We start from the raw sequence: 23,831 nt of genomic DNA, 5'->3' as shown, positions 1-23,831 counted from the left end.
AAACTTAATAATTCATTTCCTTACGTAGATCATATTACCTAAACTGTTAAAGTGTCGCTACCAGAGTATTAGGCTTTGTCGTATTAGAAACGCTACACAGTTTCGAAATCTTATTAGATTAAAAGTTTATATTTTAATATAGTTTTTAAACAAATACAATTTTTATTGTATAAAATATATTAAAGTTAGAAAATATGTTAAAATTAAGGAAAATTGCCGTTTCTGTAAAATTTAGAATTTGCGTTGGAGAGTAAATGAAGTTGAGGAAGGAAAAGTCTCAGCTCTTTTTTCTAGGATCCTCCTACGCTTAGAACTCATTAAAATAGGACGGTCCCAAAATTCGCCAATTAGGCCCTTTTCTTAATGCATTTTCTGTACATTTTCTTTATCTTAAACCAATCCTAAAATAGCCAACCTCTTTTTCCCATTCTACAATATTTCCATCCCCAATTTTTCTCCCTTAAGAAAATTGTTAGTGGGGATTTTTACATGAATATACGTGTTCCTTAAGGAAACCTCAGTTCAACAATCAATCATCAAGTTCGAAAATTTCAATCTTCAGTCACAATATCAATCTTCTAATTCGTCAAAACAAATCTTCAATTTAAAATTTTCAAGTCTCAAGGTCAAGTTTTTTCAAATTTTAATCTTTCAAGTTTAAATTCAATAATATTATAAAAAAGTTAAACTTTATTGAAGTGAAAGAAATTTTATTGATATTTCAGAAAATAGACGATTTCTTGCAGTGATCAAAAAACATAGGCGTTCGTATAGAATTCACGCCGGTAGTCGTATATGTACGCAGCTGTGTCCAAATTGGTACACGTTTCTAAATTGGAACATTTACCTTACCAGTTCCAGTGGATCAACTGTCGAATTACTTTGTCGTCTGCTTCGGTAAGTTAGAACGATTATCTTGTTTGCTCTTCTGTACTTGTCTCAATAGTCAATAGTATTATGGATTCGCATCTGCTCTAATATATACTGTCGTTCTCTGTGATTTCTTTTGCAAATTTCGTTCATTTATATTTGAGAATTTTTTATCCCAATTTGAATCATTCACGTACGGAATTAATTAAAGTGTGACAGTCACAAATTAAAATCTCGTTTTGAGGTCAATTTTGAAAATTGATACAGTGAGGTAATTATTAAAAATCGTCGTTATAAGTATAGAAAATCTTTCGTTTTTCTGGTAGTGACAGCGGTGGGATTTTTCGTTACAACGGTGTCAGCAGTGACATTTTTTTAAAACTTGTTATCCGAACACTGTCTTGTTTATGACATCCCTCTGAGTTCATTAGATTACCTATGGATCTACTTTATAATACACCTGTGGTTTTTTTAATTCAGAAACTATTAAAATTTTAAAAGTTTTTTTTGTTACAATTTTATTTATTTTTGTTAATTGTCAACTACAATTCTGGTTATTATAATTTGTCGAACAATGAGTGGTGTTTTAAAGAGTACATTGTAAAATTAATATTAAAAAAAGTATGAAAAATCGAGCCAGTGGTGTCGGTGAAAACCGAGACAGCTTAAGAAAAAGTTTTCAGTATTCAAGTAAAATTTAAATTTGTGGGCGTTAATTGGGACGAAGCCAATGTTACATCCCAGCAGTAACAAAATTCTCTTTGAAACTCAAGACATTAGTGGTGAGTCACTGAAGATGACCGCGTGCAAGAAGTACGAGATAAAGAATTACGTTTGAAAGTAGAAAAAAAAGTAAAAGAGAAATTTTAAAGCTTTCTGAAAAATTCAGAAATTAAATAAATTCTTTTTTTTTAATAATTGTTTATACCTGACAATTAGAATTAGGATATAAATGACCCTTTAATGTTTCTGGGACATTGTGTCCCACTTACAAAAATCTCGATATCTACAAACAATGTTAATATTTTTCCTTCAAATTTAGTGCCTTTTTTTAAGGAGACAGTGGAGATCAAAAGCATCTAAATCAGAAAGTATCTAAAATTTGCTATTTAAATAAAATTAAAAAAATTGCTAATGATCTGAAAATCGAAGCTCATAAAACTATGTAATTTTTTAAATTTTCATTGATTTTCAATATTTTAAGGGAAAGTAATTAGAGATTCCGAAGGTTGGAAGTTAATTTCAACTTTTAGGACTCATTCATGTCAGTTTCGAGACGCAAGCATAGTTTCACTATTCGGGTTGGTTAGTGTCCCATATGTAGTTTAGATACTCGCGATAAACTATATGTAATGCAGGTGTTCGCAAGCTCCAATAAATGATTCAGATCTTGGGATAATCCAGTAGTCAAGCTTAGAGATAGGGGTGAACTCTGATCTTATTGTCTTCCACTAGGAAAGATTTGCTACTATAAAAACCCATGCATTTTCATTGTCCCTTGTCATTCGATTGCTGATTTATACTTATTGTTCAGTTAGGATATTTAGTAACACACAATAATTTGATAAGTATAAAAAAAGCATAAAATAAATATAACAATAAAAATGGAACCGCCATAGTTTTATTTTATTTAGTTCAAAAATAAATTTCTAAGATTAGACTAGGTTACGATATAAAAACTTTTTATTTAGAAGTAAAGTAATTGAACCCAGGTTCTAAATAAATAAAAGCGAACCTTTCTTTTATAACTTTCGATTCGAGCTTTTATGAGCGGACTTTACAATTAATTACAAATTAAGAGAATAAGTATTCCGAATATGTTTTTCTCGATAAAATTTTATTAATTAACCTAGGCAAAGCTGACGAGATTCATTCAGCTTGAGGGGTTAACGCATTCACCATACAATCCGTACTTTTTACGATTACGCATTAGATAATGGATTAAGTAACGTCAACGCTTAATCCCAGAGTTACAATACTTTTTTCAACGGGTATTTATCAGACAGGACCGTTCACTATTCAGACAGATAACGAAGCATTAATTTTCCTAAAAAAATTATTTTTGCTTCCTAATTTATAATAAAGAAAATTTAATTTAAATTTAGAGGACCCTAAAGAATTTAAAATTTAAGTTAGAGAATTTAAATCTTTTTAAATATCACATTGGTGATATTTTGGATGTCTTAATTAATATTATGTGATGCTTTTCTGAACTAAATTTTGCAAAATATTTGCAATAATCATTTTTAAAATATACATTTTTTTCACCTTTGTAAAATTTCTAAAAATCGGGCATATTATCAAGAAAACGGATTTTTTCCAGCATCAAAAAAATCTGCATGAATCACCTTTGATCTTTATGGAAACAGAAATTTTACAAATATAAAAAACTATTTTATTTAACTAAAGTAAATGTAACTACATTTCTATAATTAATCAAATTTTTTATATTGACAATTTTTATTTAAACGAATTTTCTTTCAACGGTATATTTACTTAATACAATTTCTATTCAGTTAGATTTTTAAATTCCAAAAATTTCCAATACACCGAGTTGTAATCATTGGACCGAATTTTTTTATTCAACAAATATTATAGTACATGGTAGAATTTTTAAAAAACTAAATTTTTATTTGATCGGGCTGCCAAATGTCCGAAAAAAATAACCAAGTTAAAATATTTTTCATCTTTTATCATTTAAAAATTTTTCAATCAAAAATTGTTAATAGTATTTCAATAAAAGACGCATTCAAACATTTTTATCTGTTGTTTTTCGGTCAAATAAAAAATATAGTAAAATTTAATGTTAAAAATTGTTGTACCCAGAATAACTTTTATTATTTTTAAGGAAAATTTTTTTTATAAAAATTAGAAAAATTTATTTCAAAAATAGTTTAATTTTTTTTTTTAAATTAGAAAAATTTATTTTTAAAATAGTTAAATTTTTTATAAAAATTGGAAAAATTTATTTCAAAAATAAGGAGAAAAGAGGAGAAAAATTATAATTTTAGTTGTTTTAGGGGATAAAAAAAGAGATTAGGTAAAAAAGGGGACTAATGATGAAAATAAATAATTAAAATTACAACAAATAATTATAAATATAAGATTTTTAAAAATTACTGGTAACACAGTGGAATTTATTTAACTGAATTATAGAAAAATGTACGAGTTAATTAAAAGCACAGCTCAATCAATAATCTCCTATCATTTCAAACTAGGGGAAATTTAGGGTATAATTACCCAGTCATTAATTACTTGGGTATAAAAAATTATTACTATATAGAATCTTCTTCGAGATAAAATATTTCCAAAATTAAGATGATTCATAGATTTTTCCTCTTTTTTACAATATTTAGGAAAAAGTTTTTCTAAATTAATTAGTCCATTTTAAACAAAAAGTCTCTTACACATGAATTAAAAAAAAAAAAAAAATTTTAAATTGTTCTTCAAATATTGTTAATAATTGATAGTAGAAAAATTAAAGCAGAACGTTAACTCGGACAAAAAGTTTTTTTAATGGCCTTAATTCGTAAAGTCTTTAAAAAAATCTATAGTTTGAATATTTTAAAATATTTTTTATCCACTCTTAACTGAATAAAATAATAAAATACAAAATTTGTTAATAATTGAAATAGAAAATTGTCATTAAATTTAAATACTTTTTCTTTACGCGAATTAAAGCTAATGGTTTGTATTTCATATTTATTGAAGTAGGACACTTTTTTAAAATGTTCCTAAAATGGTTATTCAATTTTAAAATCATGAAATTTTTATTAAAGAAAAGAAGTTTCGCCATTTAGGGTATTATAATTTAAAATTTATAACATTGACTATAAAGGAATGAAATTTAAATTAAAAGCTTGCTTGGGTATTACAGTCGTTTTGTCTGTATATCAACTTCTTAAAAATGTTGGACTGGGTGTGGCGCACTTTGCCAAATATTGAAACAGCGAAATGAATTTTTGTATTTTAACATTATTAAGACTCCTCTGAAGTTGTTATTTCAAATTTTTTTATATCCACACTATCGAGCTTCAAATTTTTATTATTTTTTGAATATGAAAAATGTATGTTTTTTTTTAATTTTAAAATATTTTTAAAATGCTGTTAAAAATATGAGCTGTTTGTATTTTATTATTCAATGTTTAAAAATGGGACAAATTTTAATACTTAACTACAATGTAAAATATTTGTTTTTATTAAATTTAAAAAAAAATTCTTTTTTTAATTTTTAAGAGTGGGAAAATTGTAAAATTAGTTACTTTTTTCTAAATTAGATTAAAATTTAGATGACATTGAATTAAAACAGCGCAGTTTGAAATAAAATTTTCAAAATGTTGAACTTTGAAAATTGTAAATTTTTTTTTTAATTTTTGCCTTTTAGAAATCAAACGGCAGAGATGATTCCATTAAGACCTTAAACTTGTTATAGGTTTTCTCTGAAAGTAATAGGTATAACTTAATAAAGTGAAATAACCTGTATTACAAAATAATATATGTTATCAGGAAAAGGAGTTTGCGCGTAACAATTGTTCCTTTGCCAAATGTTAGCTTTGAGTAAATGAGAGGGTGCAACCGAAGTAAAACGAAATACACCGAGAGGTGAAGAGAAGGAGAAACTACCCTCAAATAGAGATAGCAGTAGACTTGGTTATCCGTTCTCAGTTTCGCCGCGCCCCTTCCAAAGAACGTTTGCTAGCAATGAGATTACTACTATCTGCCAAATTCACGTTTTCCAAAGTGCATTGATACATAGTTATCAGACCCACAATCGTGTGCATATAATTTTCCTAAAAATAAAATCCTCTTTCTAATTTCACTAAAATTCCCTGAAAATTCCATTTTTAGATAATCTCCTTTTCAGCATTAAAAAAAACTATCCCTATAAAATTATAAAAAAATAATCCTTGAAACAATTACATTATCCTTTAAACAAATTACATAAAAATAATAAAATAAGTGCCGTAAACTATATCCAAAGTAAAAATAAAAATTTCGCGAATTAATTAAAAATTCATTTATAACAATATCCAAAGTAAAATAAATTCGCGAATTAAAAAATTCATTTATTGACGAAATAGGGTAAAAAATTTAAATAAAATTTAAAAAATAAAATTAAGAATATAGTTGAATATTTCCCTAAAAATATTAACGTAAAACAGAATTAAATATTTTAAATATAGAGAAAATTCTTATATATCAAGAAAAGCATACAAAAAATGTTTCTAGTTTAGAATGAAAAAAAATTTAAATATGGGTAAATTGAATTTTCATAAAATATTATTCTTATACACGTGTAAAATCAATATTAATCATAAATTTATAAATAAAACTAATAAACTCATGTTCAGATAAAATTATAAATACAGAATACTCGAGTGTTGTTTCCAATAATATACAAGAAAAAATTTAATTTTCTAAGGTAAATATGGAACATTTTTTTATAGCATGAATTTTTATTTATTAAAAAACAAAGTGTTTTAGCATTTACAAGCAAAAAAAACGAAAGATTTATATTTTTTTTAAAGATAAATCAGTGTTATTTAAGTGCATTCTTAAAAAAAAATAAATAAATAAAAAAAATTTTTTTAATTTAAAATTAAAAAATATTTAAAATTTAAAGGCATAAGTATTAGAATTTTTGAGAACAAATACGAGATATTCATTTTCTAATAAGGAAAACTTACTTTATTTAAAAATGTTTAAAAAAAAAACTGAAAATAAAAAAAATTGACAATTAAAAAATATATAAAAGTTAATGGCGCTTTGACATTAAAATTTATTGAAAAAAATACGAAAGAGAGAGATATTTATTTTCTAATAAGTAGAAATTTTGTTATTTAACTTTCAAAAATCAAATAAAAAAAAAGAAAAAAAAATTTGAAAATTAAAAAATATTTAAAACATAATGGTTAATTAATGAACAATAAAAATTTTTAGGAAGAAAATACGAGAGAAATATTTGTTTTCTAATATGGGATAATAATATTATTAAAAACATCTTTTAAAAATAAAAAAAAAGAAGATAACGAAAATAAAAATCTTGAAAATTAAAAAATATTGAAATGTTAATGGCATTAAGTATTCAAATTTATGTGAAAAAATACGAAGGAAATGCTTATTTTCTAGAAAGAGTAAATGAATGTTATTTAAAAAAATTCTTTAAAAATAAAAAGCTAAGAAAAAAAATCCAGAATATTAAAAATATTTGAAAGTTATAATGGTCATTAGACATTAAAATAAAAATACGAAAGAGATATTTATTTTCTACTAAGGGAAAATTTTGTTATTTAAAAACATCTTATAAAAATGAAACAAAAAAAAAGAAAATAAAAAAAAATCGAAAATTAAAAATATTTAAAAGTTAATGGCCATTAGACATTAAAACATTTTGAGAAAAAGCACAAAAGAGATATTTATTTTCAAATATGGGAAAACTGTGTTATTTAAAAAAAATCTTGTTGAAAATAAAACAAAAAGAAACAAATAAAAAATACATGAACATTAAAAAATATTCAAAAGTCAATGGCCATTATAGAGTTGAGATTAAAACTAATGAGAAAAAATACAAAAGAGATGATTATTTTTTAAAAATAGTGAATGAATGAATACGTTATTTAAAAACATCCTTTAAAAATAAATTTGAAAAAGGAGAATATACCTGAAAATTAAAAAATTAAAAAACTTTTCCAAAGTTTAATGGCATTAAACATTAAAATTTATGAGAAAATTTTCCATTGTCTTGATAACTGGGCTCATTTTGTGCTTGATAATTTTGGATGAATTATTACACTATAAATTTAAAATATAATGACCAGTTTTCGACAATATGAAAATACAATGTAGAGGAGAATTTCTTTATTTTTTTTTTGAAAAAAGAAAATGGATAATTAAACTATTAAAAGAATTAATTAATATATTTTTTGTTCTTTTAAGATCCTACAGAGGGCCGTTATAACTTCAATATCCTTTTACAAGCTTCGTGTGCAACTCCTTTTAAAAGGTCTATTTTACATTTTTTGATTTATTTACCATCATCTCTTAGATATAAAAATGTTTTATAAATATTTTTTTGGGTGTTTTTTACACGTTATTTTATGTAGATACGTTGAGTAAATTTTGGTTTTTTTTGCATGAGGTAGAGTAATTAATAATACAGTTAAAAATCGTTATTTTTGATATTTTTAATTAAAAAATTTTTTAATAATTAAAATTTGTTAAAATTCCATTATTAAAAAATATGATTTTTTAAAAAGTATTTTTTTTTTTAATTTTTAGAAATCAAGTTTTGAATAATTATAATTACAAAAAATTTTAAATTACAAAATTTGATAGAAATTAAAATTACTAAAATTATAAAAATTATAAACATTTTTCAACGTTCTTGCGGGTTTATGTTGAAGCTAATTTTGCATGTAATGAAACATTTCATTGCCATACTAATGTGGCAATTTATTTCAAGAATATGCAAGGTGTTAAAATTCTGTTTTTTTTTTTTTTTGTTAAAGACTAAAAAAGAAAAATGTGAAAAAATTTTTAATTATTAAAAAAAGAATTTCGAAAATTTTAAAAATAAAAATTTTATAATCTCCATTAAGAAAAAAAAACTATATTTTGGAAAAATATTTTACTTCATGAAATATTCATGTGAATTTTTCCACATTTCTTGGACCAATTTTTAACACGTTGTACATATTCTTGGAACAAATTGCCACTCTAGAGGTATAATAAGAAAAAAAAAAAGAAAAAATTTTTTTTAAAGTAGAAAAAAAAAATTGTGGAAAGAAATGAAATAATTATTGCACTAAAATTGGAATTGTACTGTAATCATGTTTGACATAACGAGCAACTGTTATAACGAAGCTGTCAGTCTCTTATTCTAGCGAGCTGGACGTCTTTCATCTTAACCCCGCACCACTATCAGTTTATCATATTGAACGCCCGCTCGACAGTTTTGACACAAGTCAAATTTAATTTCCAGTTTAATTTGCCCCAATTAGTTTTGTAATTATTACTTTAAAACGAACAATTTTATTCTCTACGTTTATAAAATTTTATTTGTAAATTAATTCCATTTGGAAAAAAAATTATATATATGAAATTAGGGGCATTTAAAATTTCCATATAGAATAGCTTTTTAATAATAATTTTCTTTTAATTATTTTATTATTATTATTATTATTATTATTATTATTATTATTATTATTATTATTATTATTATTTATTAATTAATTATTTTTTTTTTGAAATTTTAATATTGGTAGTTTTGGTAAAATGTCCAATTTAAAAAAGTTAGAATGGAAAATTTCCAAACTACACCTAAATCACATTTTTGCCATTTGGAAAAATTGTTTTAAAAAAATATCGTCATTTAATTCCGTTTAATTTGGAATTTAGACTAATTTGAAAATTTCAAGTGAATCAGCTGTTTTATTTGTCCGCCGCCATTTTGTTTCTCAGAATTCTTAGAAGTGACGGAATACAGCGCGAGAAAGTTTCTAAACTTTAAATGTTTGGAAACTTATTTATTTCTAAAAATTACATCTGCATTACTTTCAAAATTCAAATTTTTAAATAAAATTATTTAAAAAAAATAATTGTTGAAGAAAATAATAAATTAATATGTTTTGTTAAAAAAATATTTAAATATTTATTGTTATTTATTTTCACACTGGAATGAAAATTTTAATTAATTTCAATGTAAAACTTTTAATTTATTTTTTAAAAATTACAATATTGAAAATATGAGAAAAAAAATTCAATGATAATTTAAGATTTACAAGAATTTGATATTTTTCTACTACTCAGGGTATAAAATTTCCTTACATCTCTTATTTCACTTTGTGAAAAACCCAGTTATTTTCAAAAATCATAAAAAAAGTCCAACTCAAAGAAAAAAATTTCATTAAAATTGAAAAAAAAAATTTTTTTCATTACAATTTTGTAGAAATCTTATTATTTTTTAAAATAATTAAATTGTTATACAAAGAATTTCATTAAAATTTTGGAAAAATAAAATTCTTTTAAGAAATTTAATTAAAAATGTATTGACAATAATTATTAAATTCCAATAAACAAATTAAAATTTTTAGGAATAATTTCATTTTTCCAGGACATTTAAAATTGTATTTAAAATAATTAAAATCCTGCGAGATGAGTTTTATTATAATATAAAAATAATAATTAAATTTTTGCAACGAATTTTATTAAAATTTTTAAGGATAATTCAACTTCCAAGGAAAAATAATTTATATTTTATTTATTTATAAAAATAATTGAATTCTTGTGAAGAATTAAAAAAAAATTTTTTTTTTAAATCTTTTTAAAATAATTAATTTTTATCGAAAAATTTTATGAAAATTTTTGTAAGAATCAGTTTTTCAAGAAAAACATTATCAAATGTGGTTTTGAAAAACGTCGTAAAAAAAAAATATATTTAGAGTGCTTGGATCTCTCGAAAATTTTTACACAAAATATTTTTGAGATGTTTTACAAAGTGTGGTATATATATGAACCCTTAATTGAGACCTCAGCCGACTTGAGCACATGAATTACTATAATAACAAAAAAAAGCATACATACTCACACCCCAATATAAAGGGGAGTGTTTTTGTTCTTAAGGGTCGCGTGAAATATTCAGTATATAGTGATTCTAATGCTTGTAAAAAATAATTGTAAACCATGAGAAACATGATTATCGAACACGGAAACAATTAATTTACTGAGAAACGTTATTGTAAATATTTTCTCTTGAAACAAAATCCCTAAGAACACAACCAGCACTTACATGAAAATTTCCCCACAAGAGTTTAATACCTGCAGTAAAAAAAATACGAGAAATTATATTGTAGTTATTCTCACATCCTAAACTAACAATAAAAGCATTTTCAAACATTTGGATGATTTTTTTGAAGCCACTTTTTTCAAAATGTCACTTTTTTCCAAATGGCTTCAATTTTTAAAATTTTTTAAATTTCTTTTTACGCATGATTTTTTTAAGCCATTTTGAATAAAGTGCCATTTTTTCAAAATGGCATTTTCTTCCAAATGGCTTCAATTTTTTAAATTTCTTCTTACTCATGCTTTTTTGAAGCAATTTTTTTCAAAATGGCTTCAATTTTTAAAATTTCGTTTTAATGCATGATTTTTTGAAGCTATTTTGAAAAAAGTGCCATTTTTTAAAATGGCACTCTCTTCTAAATGGCTTCAATTTTTAAATTTTTTAAATTTCTTCTTATCCATGATTTTTTGAAGCCATTTTAAAGAAAATGCCATTTTTTCAAAATGGCACTTTCTTCCAAATGGCTTCAATTTTTAAAAATTTTTTAAATTTCTTCTTACGCATGATTTTTTGAAGCCAATTTAAAAATTTTTTTTTACTCATGAAAATTCTCTACGCTTTTTTTAATATTGATAATCCACACTTTATGGAATTTTTCTTTGACTAAGTTTCATGACATTGAATAAATAATTAAACGAAATTTTCCATTGTACATACAATTTTTATTAAAGTAAAATTTTATATAAAGAAATTTCTTCTCAATCAAATTATTCATGAAGATAATTTTTATTTTGATGAATTTCCATTAAGAGGAATATTTATTTAATAGAATTCACAGCGAAACGAATTTTTAAATTGCAAATACCTTCAACCATCCTTGAAAATTAGGTTACAGTTTATCATAAGATTTAATTTTTAATTTTTTAAATTATTTTCCTAACTGAAGGTAAATTTCGAAAATTTTCTTTTCTCATAAATGTAAATTTCGAAATTCTTTTTTTTTTTTGAAGTTTATAAATTCGTACTTTGCTAAATGAAAAATTCTATTTTGTACTTTGAAGAAGGAAATATAATTTTCTTTTAATTTTAATTAACTTTAAGGCACTGTTAAAAAATCAGGTTCGGTAAAATTTTAGAAAATTTAAAAATATTTTTTCAGTAGTTTTGTGTATGACTATGTTTCAAATATTCTATAAAATTTACTTCTATATTCTGTTATTATTTATTTAATAAAAAACGAGACGTAGGAGATGAAATTGAATTTCTACTCGAGCCAACATTTTAACTCTGATTATTTATGAAAGCGACATTTTCCCTTCTTCTTTTTTTTTTTTAAATAATATAATGAAAAAATAAACATCAAATTCTTAGATTTATCTTAAAATGCCTTGAAATTTTTTTTAATTTAGCGTTAAAATTTAGAATATGAAATAATTTCATTTGATATACGTCAAAATTTTAATTATTCATCATTTTTAAAATACTAAAAATGCTAAAAATTTTTGGCCGAAGTTTTTATAGTTTTTTACCACTTTGAAAAATTGAAAATCGCATTTTGCCTTTTTTTTGGATATAAATTCACATTTAACTTTAATTATTTTAAGTCTATATTGTATAGACACTTTGAATGACATTTTTTAAAAATTTTATATTAGAATTAAGAATAGTTATTGACATTTTAAAAATTATAGAAATTTTGAAAAAAAAGTGACTTTGTTCTTTTTTTCTGTTATTAAATTACAATAATGTATGGCAAAAATGCGATTTTTATTATTCATAGAATAGAAATTTTCATGAAGAAGTAAAGTGTACTGGAAATGAAATCAAAAATTTCAGCTTTAACTTTGCAGCGGTTTTTTCTATTTGCATTATAAATTCGACGCAAACTCGCACTAAGGACAGATGAGACTGACATTTTTTTTACATTTTTTATAATATAAAACCACATTTTTTTTGAGACATACTTCTTTTTGAATTAAAATAAAATTGATTTGATTATAAACTCAAAGTTTATAATAATTTTGTTAAACTTTTCTAAAGTTTTTAATTTTATTAAATTTTCTTTAAATAAAAATTTTTAATAAAAATTTTCTTTCGAAAAGAAGAACTTTAATTATGAGAGAAGAAATTTTAATTATTAAAATTAAAAGGAAGTAAATTTTTATATTCGAATAAAAAAAATTGTTTTTATGGTAAAAAATAAACAAGAAATAAAATTAGTTTCTTTAAAAAAAACTTGATTGAGTGAAATATATAAACATTTTCCTTGAATGTAAATTGTCACTTTTTAAAAGAATCGTTCTTTGGAAAATTTTAACTAACCGCTGAAAACAAGTCTGAGAGTTTAAAGGATTCTATATTTTCACCTGATGATTCAAAAAGTGGAGTAAGATTATTCTATTAATCCATTTAGTTGCAGTTCATGCGATCAATTCGGTTGAGGTCTCCTTATAGAGATTTAAGATTTATATTATTATGAAGAGGAAGTTTCAGCTTTTCCCTCTTAATCCAAATTTGTCGAAATTGAGCCACTAATTCACTAGAGTAAGAATTTTTATCAATTTTTATTAATTTTCACACAAAAATTTAATAAAAAAAATTAATTATTTACAATTTTTATTTAAATTAAATTTAATTTTAATTATTTACAATTTTTATTTAAATTTAATTTAATTTAAATTTATTTACAATTTTTAAGAAAAATTCTATTTTCTTTTTTTTGTATGATTACATTTCAAAAATATTTTTCAAAAAACAGGTTTCTATATAGTTGAATTAAGAGCTTAAAAAAATTGATTCTGAGAGATTGCTATAACTTCTTCCAGCTTTGAAAAATTCTGCATTTTATTTTTTAGAAATAAAGGGGAAAAAAATTTTTTAATTTGATTTGTCAATCATAATTTTTAAATTAAAATGAAAGTAAGAATGTAAAAAGATTTTTATAAAATTTGAACCACTTCTGTTTTTTATTTACAGTTTTTCTATTAAAATTTCCATTTTATTTTTTTAGAAATAAAGGGAAAAATTTTTTATAAATTCAATTTACCAATCACGATTTTTAATTGAAAATAAAAGTCGAAAATTTAAAAAGATTTTTTTATTTGCTTCATTTCTATTCCTTAATTGTTATTTTTTAACGAAATTTCAAGTTCTTTTTGTAGAGATAAAGGAAAAAAAATTTTTTAAATTCAATTTTTCAATCAAAATTTTTAAATTGAGTGTAAAACTGAGAATTAAACTTTTTTTTTACGAAATAAAGGGAAAAATACGATTTATCAAATCGCATTTTTTAAAATCTTTTTGTTTTTCGGACAAAAATTTCCATTAATTTCTATTTTTAATTTTTTTTATTTTTTGGCAATTTTTTTTTTAAATTTTGAAATCTATATTTATAACATATTTAAATTTCATTTAAATCGGTTAAGTAGTTTTCGAAAAAAATGAGTTTTTTTAAATTTTCTTTCCCCCTCCATAACTCCTAAAGGAAGGCAGATGGGGAGGGGGTTAAAATTTTCAGGATTTTATACCCCCTATATACCCTTTGCTGGAATGAAAGTAAGTTATTTTTTCATGGATTTTAACTCCACTTTTCTCGATAACCTATAAAGTGATAGGACATATTTTGGATTCCGAATTCGTGATCAGCGTAAAAATTCCCTTTGCGGGAATAACTTGTTCCATTTATTCATCGAAATCGATTCAGGTCTGTGTAATTATTTGAAAATATGATGGATCTTCATTCGCTTTCTCTCAGCACAGTTCAATGGTGATTCCGCAATGTACATTTTAAAAGCAGTCACTCATATTTTCCAAAGACAAAGTATAGATTTTTGTTTTACCCTGAAACAAGCTTAAAACATCATCATCATCATCATCATCATCATCATCATTTTTTTTTTAAAGAAGCGATTTTAAATTAGCAAATAACTTCATTATTCCTGAAAATTTTAGAACTGGAATTTGATATCGCATAGTTTTTTTTAACGACCGATGAATTTCAAGAGTATGCTGTTGGGCGTTATTGAATTTCATATTTCTTTGAGAACATAAATACACAGCGTCTAAAGTCGATCAATGCTTTATAAATTCCATTAAGTCAAAAACACTTTGAAGTGTTTTTGATAATGCGACAATAATTCGTGCAAAAAAGCTCATCATGTAACGCCATTTCAAACAAGATATAACATAGTCCATTGGTTAAATTAAACTATATAGAGTGATATTTAGCGGAAGATATTATAATAACAAAGCGATTCCTATCAACAAAATTTAACGCAGGGGAAATTTTGTTGTCGATGCGACAAAAACTGTATGTTAAAAATCATTTAGTCCTTAAATCATTAAGGTTCGATTTTTTGCTCTTTTTTAAGATTTTTATCTAGTTTTTTTTTTTTTAATTTTTCAAAAGGATTTTTAAAAATAGTATAGTAAATTATATAATAAAATGCAGTAAATTAATAAAATTTTAAACTCGTTATGCGATGACTCACTTCCTGATACTTTCGTGTGATCTTCGAATAGTTCTTCAGTAGTTGTGAAATGCAGAATCGAAATTATTCAAAGACATTCCCTTGAACAGATAACTAATAGAGGAATTCTATGCTTTTCACTCAAATACTCAGATATCATCAATTTTAATTGCATGCTCTTCCTATATTTACTGTTTTCTGCTGCCCTGCGAGACGCACCTTTCTTCAGTGACCATTTATAACGAAATAAAGTTTCTTCAGTCAAAGATTTATAATTGTAGCCAAGTTTTTTATCAGAATTATATCGACTTTATTAAAAATTATAATCATTCATTAGTTCAGAAGTTTGAAAAAATGTCAAAATAAAATTTCATTTGATATAGTATCGACTGAGAGGTGCTTTTTCTTCTTTCAACTACATAACTGAAGAGTTCGAAAAACATGCTTTGATGTAAATTTCAATATAACCAACCACAACTGGTTTCAAATTCTTCTTTGAAAGTCAACTTGAGCTCATTATAATCGAAAGGGGATAAAAAATAACAACCACTATTTAGTATAAAAAAAAATTATAAAGTGATCACTTTTTTCGAATTTTTTCATTCTTCGACAAAAACTAAATTATTATGTATGGCAATTTTTAAATTCATCAAAATTATGATCTGAAATTAGTTTTTATGTTTATTTTTATTATTTTTCTATGTTTTTTTATTTTTTATTATTTTTAATTAATTTTTTTTTTTTTTTTTTTCTTGCTATACACGACCCCATGTGTCAACATTGCATAGAATGTCAGAATTTTGAGAAAAGTATAGTAAAGACAAACACATTTCTTATATAGTAACTTTACCCACTTTTTTCAAAATCTTTTATTTTTTTTTAATGCTCATCCATGTGGGTTTTAAAGTTCACGTTTCAAAGTTTAATTGAAGTTTCTAGCACGTCAGGTGAATGAGAGAAAAAAATATTGAAAATCGTGTTCAGCGAACAAAAATACATTGCAAACTGGACTCATATCAAAAAATAAAGAATACCATGCAGACCCGTTATTAGTGTCAATTTCTTTTTTACTTTTCACTGAATTTAAGGTTTTTTTATGTTAAAAAAATATTTATTACTTAAAACATTGATTTAATAAAATTCAAGTCCTAAAGTACCATTGCAGAAAAAATGTCTAACAAACTTCATTTATATTAAAAAAAAAAAAAAAATTGATTACTTTAATACTTATTTTATTATAAAAAAATTTAAAGTAATAAATATTATTTTTTGATGTAAAAAATCTAAAAGAATGTCGATTTTAAAGATAAAACCAAATGCATATTGAAAATCTATTTATAACTTTAATTAAATAGAAAATCTGAAAATAAATAATAAATCCAACAGTTGCGGTCGCTTATTAAATGGATTTTACAAAACCACAATATAGTTATTCGAAAATGTAATTTAATTTTAAATATCCTATGTGTAGCAGTGTAGTGTTAAAATATTTATGTACATCAAATAAAATCGAAAACATTTTTTTTATTTTTCAATCGTTGAAAAAGTATTTTCAATTTACGTTTCACATTCTCACCGCACACTAGAGAAGATATTTATTTATTTTTTATCATTTTTCGCAAATATTTGTGTAATTTAAATTTCTCACACATTAGAGAAAATAAATTTAGAAAATAAAAAAAAATAAAAAAAATAAATAAATACAGTTTTAAAAAAATTATATTATTTCTATGTTTACTTGTGTGCAATTTAAAATCAAACAAAGTTTTTAATCATTTTTTAAGTCTAACTAAAGTAGAATCTCCTTTTTGAATAAAACATGTCACTTGGACAAACAAAAAGTTTTTCTTAATTTAAATACAAAGATAAGTATCTTTCTATTTAAATTAAGAAGAACTTTTTCTCAGTAGATCATTATAATTTAAACATGTACATTAAATCTCAAAGTACAATATATATTTTTTTCGTCTTAAAAAACTACTTAACTAGCAAAACTTTATCAATACGTTTTTATTTCTCCATAGAACTTCTGTTTTCGATTCTAAATATAAATAATAGTTTTCTTTCTTTATTTATTTCAAAACTGATTACAATTCTTATCCTCATTTATTTAAAAAAATTAACAGGCTATTTTATTTTAAAACAATTCTTATCATCATTTATTTAAAAAAAAAAAAAATTGAACAGGCCAAGCTTCTTCAGAACTGTCACTCAAGGGAGTTTCTGTGTTGCATCTCTTTAAAATCCAGTGTGATTTGTTTTAGGAGCAAAAGTATTAAAGTTTATATGTCTACCCATAAATCAGGAATTTTTTTTTCCAAAATCCCAAAGTTACAAATTGAATACGGAATGCATGAAAATTCCTTATACACTGAACTCAAAAAAATTTTCCCTTTTGTATCAAAAAAAAAAAAACCTAAATAATTGAAACTCTATTTTTAACCATTTTTATAATATTGAGTAATTATCGAAATTCAATAATATGGAATATTTCGTTTTTATGTAAAATTTAATGTAAACGAAATTTTAAACTCGCATCAAATTATAATAATTATATAATAATTATATATAATAATTAATTATAATAATCAAAAAATAATAATATTTTTAATTTAAACTCAATTTCTACCTATGGTCGAATTTTCAAATGAAACAATTTTCATTATACCGACGTGTAATCTTCATTTGATTGGATTTTGTATATAATTTCGAATTGTTATGTGATAGAATTTTTAAAACAGCTTTTTTCATTTTACAGTTAAAAAAAGACTTATTTATTTTTATTATTATTATTTTTTTTTAATCTCTACCTAATGTTTTTGTCCTTTTTGTCTCCAATAATTAATATAATATAATATAATGTTAAATTGACATCTTTGTAAATGTCATATGAATATTTAAAATCATTATTTCAAAGTATAATTTTCATCTATAAAAATAGTCAGCAGCGACTTTTCTTAATATATTATTTAAAAAATTCCGCTTCAACTTTAAAACAATCATAATGAGTTTATAGAATATTTAAAAATGTATATCGATTGATCTAAATTTAATCACTTTTTGACCTATTTATTATAAAAGTTAACTAACGACATATTTAATGAAAAAAAATAATTTCTGAAAAACGATAATTTCGCAGAAATTATTAATTACAATACATTTATCAGTATAAAGTGACTTGGTAAAGGTATTTTTTTTTTAAATGTAAAAAGACGTTGCGGTCAGGAGTGACGGTCCCTTTCAGTTCCACTTTATTTTCATGCAGTTATATTGTAATCTTCATTAGGAAATATAGGAGAATAATATTAGTTAAACGCCCTTAGAGTAAGCTCCTTAAATTTCACATTCTAATTCAGGGTTTAAGTGTCCTTATATATAGTACGTATATAAGTGACACTCTCCCAACTTTAGAGAGTACAAGTAATTGACTTTAAAGAGCAACGTCACTCTAGACATCAAAAAACAAATTTTTCTACTTATACGAGATAGTTAGGGGTCTTAACTCGTTTTTTAATTTCTAAAACAGTTAAATAAAAAAATTTAAAAAAAAATTTTTTGTTAATTTTTAAATTTTTAAATATTTTAAAAATTAGAGTTAAAAAAATCTATCTAAATAAAATACTAACTCTAGATTCTTAATTGAAAGAAATATGAATGATTGACATGTGTTCAAATACTTCAAAATAGTTTTTTTTTATAATTAAATTAATTTATTACTATGTAAAAATCAGGAGAAGAGAAAAAAAATTTATTTTCAAACTTAATCTATGAAATGTTAAAAGTCACGACATTTTAATTAAATAAATTTTTCAAAAGCTCAACTAGAATTTTTCACATTTCTATATTATAAAATTTTAAAAATTCAACACATATAATAAATGAAAGTACATTGAAAGTACTTAGGTAATAATAAACTTTTTTAATATTTCACAAGTTACACTTAGAAAAATATTATTAAAAATGGTAACTTTTGATAATTCATATACAGTACCGTCCGAAATTGTCAGTCCACCCATTTTTAAAGGAATGAAAAAAATTCTTTAACGTAAAATTCATGAAAACTAAAATTTTTTTTGGTTTATATTTTGTAAGAGGATAAAATTTTGAAAAGAATAAGACCTCACAGAAGTCATTTGCCCAAAATTTGTAGAAGATATTCTTAATAATCGTCATTTTCAATGTTTTACAAAAATTTGAATAACTTATAAAATAATGAACGCTTTTTAATAATCTTTGGCTTATTTTAAAGGTCATTTTCTACGGAATAAAAATTACTTATAGGCATTAACCTGTAATTTTTTACTTGGAATAAGCATGACGTCAAAGTTGGACAAAAAAATTCAAAAAATTTGAAATAATATTATTAAAAGAAAAATAATTTTTGAAATTCAAACATATTTTTTTATTAACTTTTCTTTAAAAATCTTCACCATATCATGTTTTATATATGTTCTAGAATAGTTTTTAGTACAAAAAATTTATTTCAAATTTTTCTAATTTTTTTGTCCAACTTTGACGTCATGCTTATTCCAAATAAAAAATTACAGGTTAATGCCTATAAGTAATGCTTATTCCGTAGAAAACGACCTTTAAAATAAGCCTAAGATTATTAAAAAGCGTTCATTATTTTAGAAGTTATTCAAATTTTTGTAAAACATTGAAAATGACGATTTTTAAGAACATCTTCTACAAATTTTGGTCAAATAACTTCTGTGAGGTCTTATTCTTTTCAAAATTTTATTATCTTTCAAAATATAAACCAAAAAAATTTTGAGTTTTCATAAATTTTATGTTAAAAAATTTTTTTCATTCCTTCAAAAATGGGTGGACTGACAATTTTGGCCGGTACTGTATAGAGTAGGTAAGTTTTGAAATTAATTTTTCTGCACTATTTTAGGAATTTTTATACATAGATTGAAGTTGATTAAATTTTGAACAAATATGAATTAAAAAATGTATACTATCAAATAAATTATTTCCATTGTGTTTTATTAAATTTTTATGAACCGACCTTTTTTCTCTGTATGTACCTTTTATTAAAAATTCAAAAGGAAATGCATTTAATTTTATAAAATATTTGTCAAAAATAAATTGAATGCGGATATTATTAAAAATCATTATTACGAATTATCAGATTTTTCTAAAAATAGGCCGCGCAACGACTTCGCAGATGACATATATAAATGGATTGACCTAAATTTAATTTAACATTCTAAGGAATTAAAAATAGTTTCTTTATAAATTATTGTAGAAAAACTAATTTTCATTGATACTAAATGAAGAAAATTTATTTTTTAGTTGAATAGCAATTTAATTAAAAAAATTCTAACTAAAAAAGAAAATTTTTTTTTAATTTTTGAAAAAATTGAATTTTATTACAAATTTTCAAAATTGTTAATTTAATGATGTTATTTATGTAAAATAACAAATAATTATAATTAAGGAGTTAAATCATTAACACGGGGATTTTTTTTTTTAATTTTTAATTATGAAATAATTAAACAATGAAAGTTTATATTCGAAGATAAAATTTTTTTCTAATTTGCAAAGTAATAGTAAACGGAGTACAGCATTTCACGCGCGTATAACATTTTCTCGTGTACATAATAATTTTCGAGATATTCTTGAAATTATAATAGTTTCAACAAAACGTTTTTCATGAATGAATAATTTTTTAAAATAATTATCAGATAATTATTATTATGGGGAAAATGAAACGTTGTTAATTTATTTCTCTGCTGTAGGACAAAATAATATTTTCATTAATTTTATTTTCAAAATTATAGAATATTAAGATTACGTGGTATCTAGTTTTTTTTATTTTATCAAAAAAAATTTTTTTCTTGAGTTATTTTGAAATTCAGTTTACAAAAATATAAAAAATTGGTTCTGACCCCAAAAAATCTAACAGAGTTATCATAAAAAAAAGTATTTCGCAGTTTTCACAAAAATTTAATAGAATATATATAAAATGCATTAAAAATAAGATTATATTTGTCATTTCTTTAACTTGACATTTTAAATTATAATGTCATGAGACCGTCATGACAGTGGAAATAAAAAGCTGAAAATTTGAAAAATGACAGGCACAACAATATTCAATATATCATAAGGGAAAGAAAAATAAATCTAGAGTAGAATAAATATACCTATACACACTTCTTTATCATGTTTCCACTCACATGTATACGTCATTCGTAGAAAAACGTACTCCATTTGTATGAACCTATGCAAATGTAGCATATATTTGTACCAAAAAGTTATATATAGTAGGTGAGAAATAAATAAAAGCAGTATTATACTTCTCTAGTTCGAGTTTTCTCTTTATGCACTCATTAATAAAATTCCACTCGCAATTACAGAAGGAGAAGAAAAAAAAGTTTTGAATTTTCTTCATACACAACCCAACTGTGAAGAAGAAACTAAATTATTAACTCTTTTATTATCCAAAAGAAAATTTATAAAGAAAAATTATTATTATATAACTATCTACTATTATTATCCAAAAGGAGATTAAAAAAAAAATTCTTATCCTTCTAACTCTTCTGTATTTTAATTTTAATATCAAATATAGTTAATCTATGAAGAATTATTCCGTGAGCAAAAATTCTTTGACCTATTTTTTATGATGAATTTTATATTAAATTCTATTGTTTGAGTGGCGAGGAATGTCCTATGCATAAAATCATGGATTCATCAATTACAGTCAAGATTTGAAGGTTTATAGCCCATAGTAAAAAGGAGGTATATTCGGTTGGAGGCGTTTTGCATTCAATGTGTAAGGGTTTCATCTCAAAACCGCATTGGGAGGTTTTTCCCAATACATTTCACTTTACCTATTGAATACTTTTCTCTACGTAGAGTACAAATTAAAGTTTTATGAGATAGAAGATCACAGGAACAGTTTCTTCCAATTCAACCTATAATATATCATTGAGCTGGAACGAAAAATCGTTCTTTTCAATTTAAATATAGTGATACATTAATTTTTCATTTCGACAATTCCAAAAAGAAAAATAATGTTTTGTCATTTAACGCCGGAAAGTGCAAATATAACTTTGTCTTCAAAGTTTTAAATTCAAAAACTCAGAGGAAAAATATTACAATCAACTTTTTATATTTTTCGAAATTGCGCTCTTCCGATACATGAAAATAAAGAGCAAGAATAATGTAAAAATGAAAAAGTCGAAAATATTTTTTTTTTGTTAATTATCAATTTATAATTTGTTATTACAATTTTTGTTATTTATAATTATAATTTGTTATGTTATTTGTTAATTATTTATAGTTGTTATTATTTGTTACAATTTATTATTATGTCATTATTATTAATTATTATTCTTTATTAAAAATACGCCACGGTGACGTGACACTATTTAAATAATAATATTTTTATAAAAATTTATAAATTTGAATAATATCGCGTTTGGGGCGAAATTTTACGTTGTGCCGCTCCTGACTTTGCGTTCAGCCAATCAGCGCGCGAGAGTTCCCCACTGCCGAGCGTCATGCGGTCCCCACCACGTCCGCGCAGAGTAGAGTATAAATTCCGCCGCATAGCTCGAATCGAGGCAGTCCCCGCGGCAGGGATGGGTACGTAACATACTTCATGTATGTTACCTGGGTTTGTTACTGTATGTTACCTAGTATGTTACGTCCTTACATTGTTACATCCATGTATTTTTCGAGAGTGGGGGGTAACATACGTATGTTACCTCATGTAACATACATGTAACATACGTAGAAAACCTCGAGTTACGCGTAACTGCGCAACCCTGCCCCGCGGTCTTACCATACGAGGAGGTTCTAACAGGGACGGATTTAGAGTTGTTAGGGTCCCTTCAAAAATTTTTATATATTAATAAAATTGTCAACGCATTAATCCGTATAATATAAATAATTATTACCGTATTAATCACATTACTAATGTACAAATTATTATTATAATTATTCGATGTAGTGCCCTTTAATAGTCTCCAACTGTGGGCTTGTTAATAATGCAAATACAAAAAAATATTAAGTTGTAACTGCAATTATTTTTTAAGACAAAGTAGATTACTTACAACAAAAATACATAATTACACAATTTATTTTTACATAATTTATATGAGAATTAATTTGTCAATCTCTACTAAAGTTTCTTAATCCTTTCACATTGCAGATGTCAAGTTTAAACATTAGACATGTAAGTGTGGACACTTACCGTTAATAGTTTGATAATAGTCATGCGGAAGATACAGTTTCTACTGCATATCTATTTATTATTGTGTTCATCTACAAGTTCTCATGCTGGTGAGTTCTCTAAAGTGTACCTGCATTTTTCCTCCTGAATTTAGTATCAGAAAACTGTAAAACTTAATTACTCTGTTGCAGAAGTCACACAATCTACTAAAAAAGTTATAGAAACACGTGAGGGAACTTTGAGAAAATCATCGTCAACGGACTCACCTATGTTAAATTATATATTTGATTCACATAATGCTTTAAATCACCACCAACATTATCATAGTAATCACTGGGGACCACATTTTGAGGGATCAAGTAAAAATATAACAGCACAAGCTGGTACTAATGTTACTCTTGATTGCAAAATATCTATGCTTCATGATAAAGTGGCAAGTATTAATAATTAATAATAATTATAAGTAGGATTAATTAGATATCTAAAACCGTTTGTATTTGACGCTGAAGAATTCGTGAAGTCCAGTCTT

At 23.8% G+C, this 23,831-nt stretch overlaps 1 protein-coding gene across 4 annotated transcripts in view; it reads left to right on the top strand.

The window, feature by feature from the left end:
- The first annotated feature begins 880 nt into the window (after window positions 1-880).
- LOC122500081 (opioid-binding protein/cell adhesion molecule-like) overlaps window positions 881-23,831 on the top strand; it is a 34,581-nt gene continuing 11,630 nt past the window's right edge. The window contains exons 1-4 of one of the 4 annotated variants that reach the window (XM_043608802.1): window positions 6,014-6,292; window positions 7,807-7,873; window positions 23,282-23,412; window positions 23,494-23,735. In XM_043608802.1, the coding sequence (XP_043464737.1) occupies window positions 23,346-23,412; window positions 23,494-23,735 (309 nt within the window). In that variant the 5' untranslated portion in view covers window positions 6,014-6,292; window positions 7,807-7,873; window positions 23,282-23,345. Of the gene's footprint in view, window positions 898-6,012; window positions 6,293-7,806; window positions 7,874-22,737; window positions 22,767-23,281; window positions 23,413-23,493; window positions 23,736-23,831 lie in introns of those variants that run through there. The other 3 variants (XM_043608805.1, XM_043608803.1, XM_043608804.1) reach the window with 3 other exon arrangements.

Source organism: Leptopilina heterotoma, unplaced genomic scaffold, assembly GCF_015476425.1.
Source record: "Leptopilina heterotoma isolate Lh14 unplaced genomic scaffold, ASM1547642v1 Lhet_181, whole genome shotgun sequence".
In the NCBI taxonomy this organism is placed as follows: domain Eukaryota; kingdom Metazoa; phylum Arthropoda; class Insecta; order Hymenoptera; family Figitidae; genus Leptopilina; species Leptopilina heterotoma.
The sequence above is the reverse complement of the archived record's forward strand: the minus strand, read 5'-3'. Positions and strand labels throughout refer to the sequence as shown.